Source organism: Otolemur garnettii, unplaced genomic scaffold (assembly GCF_000181295.1).
Source record: "Otolemur garnettii isolate 467f Iridium unplaced genomic scaffold, OtoGar3 scaffold00022, whole genome shotgun sequence".
Taxonomy (NCBI): Eukaryota; Metazoa; Chordata; class Mammalia; order Primates; family Galagidae; genus Otolemur; species Otolemur garnettii.
In genome coordinates this window covers 3,959,310-3,960,584 of record NW_003852417.1, presented here as the reverse complement: position 1 = coordinate 3,960,584, position 1,275 = coordinate 3,959,310, and the positions used below count along the sequence as shown (strand labels likewise).

Here is a 1,275-nt window from a genome sequence, read left to right as displayed (position 1 = left end):
TAATTGTGAATTTGTATCCCATAAAAACTTAAAGATATTCTAATGTTACATTAATGAGTAATAAGAGATAAATTAATCTTCCTAACAAATGGTACTCTGCTTAGAGATCCTTGACTGATTTTTACGCTAGCTTATGTAACATATCAAGATATTCATAGCATTCAAGCCTTCCACGAACAGATCGTTATTGCAGTTAAAGCTCCAGCAGAAACCAGATTGGATGTTCCAGCTCCCAGAGAAGTAGGTAGTCCTGCATTTTAACAATTTGAAGAGGGAGGTAGGCCAAGTTCTTAGGCTGTCCTCTATTGCTGTGGCAATCCCAGTCACGGAATAGCTGTCGCAGGTTAGCTGTGTAGCTGATACTTTTCAAGGCACTTTACACATTTTAACTTGTTTTGAGTAACACAACAGATTGAGTGGCCATAGGTGAATTATCATCATAAAGATGAGGAACCCAAAGCACAGAAAGATGAATTACCTTTCTGGAGATCACACAGTAAAGAGAGAACCAGAATTCAAATCTAGGTAGCTTGGCTTCAGAGTTTATTTTTAACCAGTGTCCTATAATGTTTCTTAGAGGAATCACCAAAGCTCTAGGGAATTAACCAAACAACATAAGAGACATGAATAAACTAGAGCACTAAGTTATACATTTTAAATGCAAAGTAAAATTTCTGTGTGAATGAACATATTCTTACCATCTGCCTAGCACTTTCTTTCCCTTAAAGCAGCAGTTCTCAACCTGTGGGTCGTGACATTAGGAAAGTTGAGAACCACTGCCTTAAAGGAAAGTTTGTATTGAAAGGTAATTACCATCAGGTTGCTTGACAAAGATGGGATCCAAACCAAGGAATGTGGCCATTCTTGGGACCTATCATAGAGTCTGGCCGCCCGATAGACACATCAGTGCTCATAGTAAGGTCCTTTTCATTGCTCTAGGGATTTGCCTTCCTCCTCCTGAAGAGCATTCCCACCATCCCCTTTCTTTTTATCCCCAGCAGACCACTGTCCATGTGAGGCCCATTGTCACTTGACAGTGTGTCCATTTGGAACAGCTTGCTTTCGTCTCAGTCACACTCAATTGTGACCTCTTAGTGATGTTTCCTACTTGTGTTATCTGGATTTAGATACATTCCAAGTGCCCACATTTAACATTTCTATTTAATGTGAGTTGTTTCACAGATTTCTTTTTTTTTTAAATAAGTAGCCACTAATCCTCAAACACATACTTACTATGAGGTGTGATGGTCCATTCTGCAAGGATGAATGGGTTTT

At 39.1% G+C, this 1,275-nt stretch overlaps 1 protein-coding gene across 1 annotated transcript in view; it reads left to right on the top strand.

Annotated features, from left to right (window-relative positions):
- Positions 1 to 1,275, top strand: part of E2F6 (E2F transcription factor 6) — a 23,618-nt gene that overhangs the window by 17,377 nt on the left and 4,966 nt on the right. Inside the window, exon 5 of the mRNA XM_003787399.3 lies at positions 126 to 240. Coding sequence (XP_003787447.1) covers positions 126 to 240 — 115 coding nt within the window. The remainder of the gene's footprint in view (positions 1 to 125; positions 241 to 1,275) is intronic.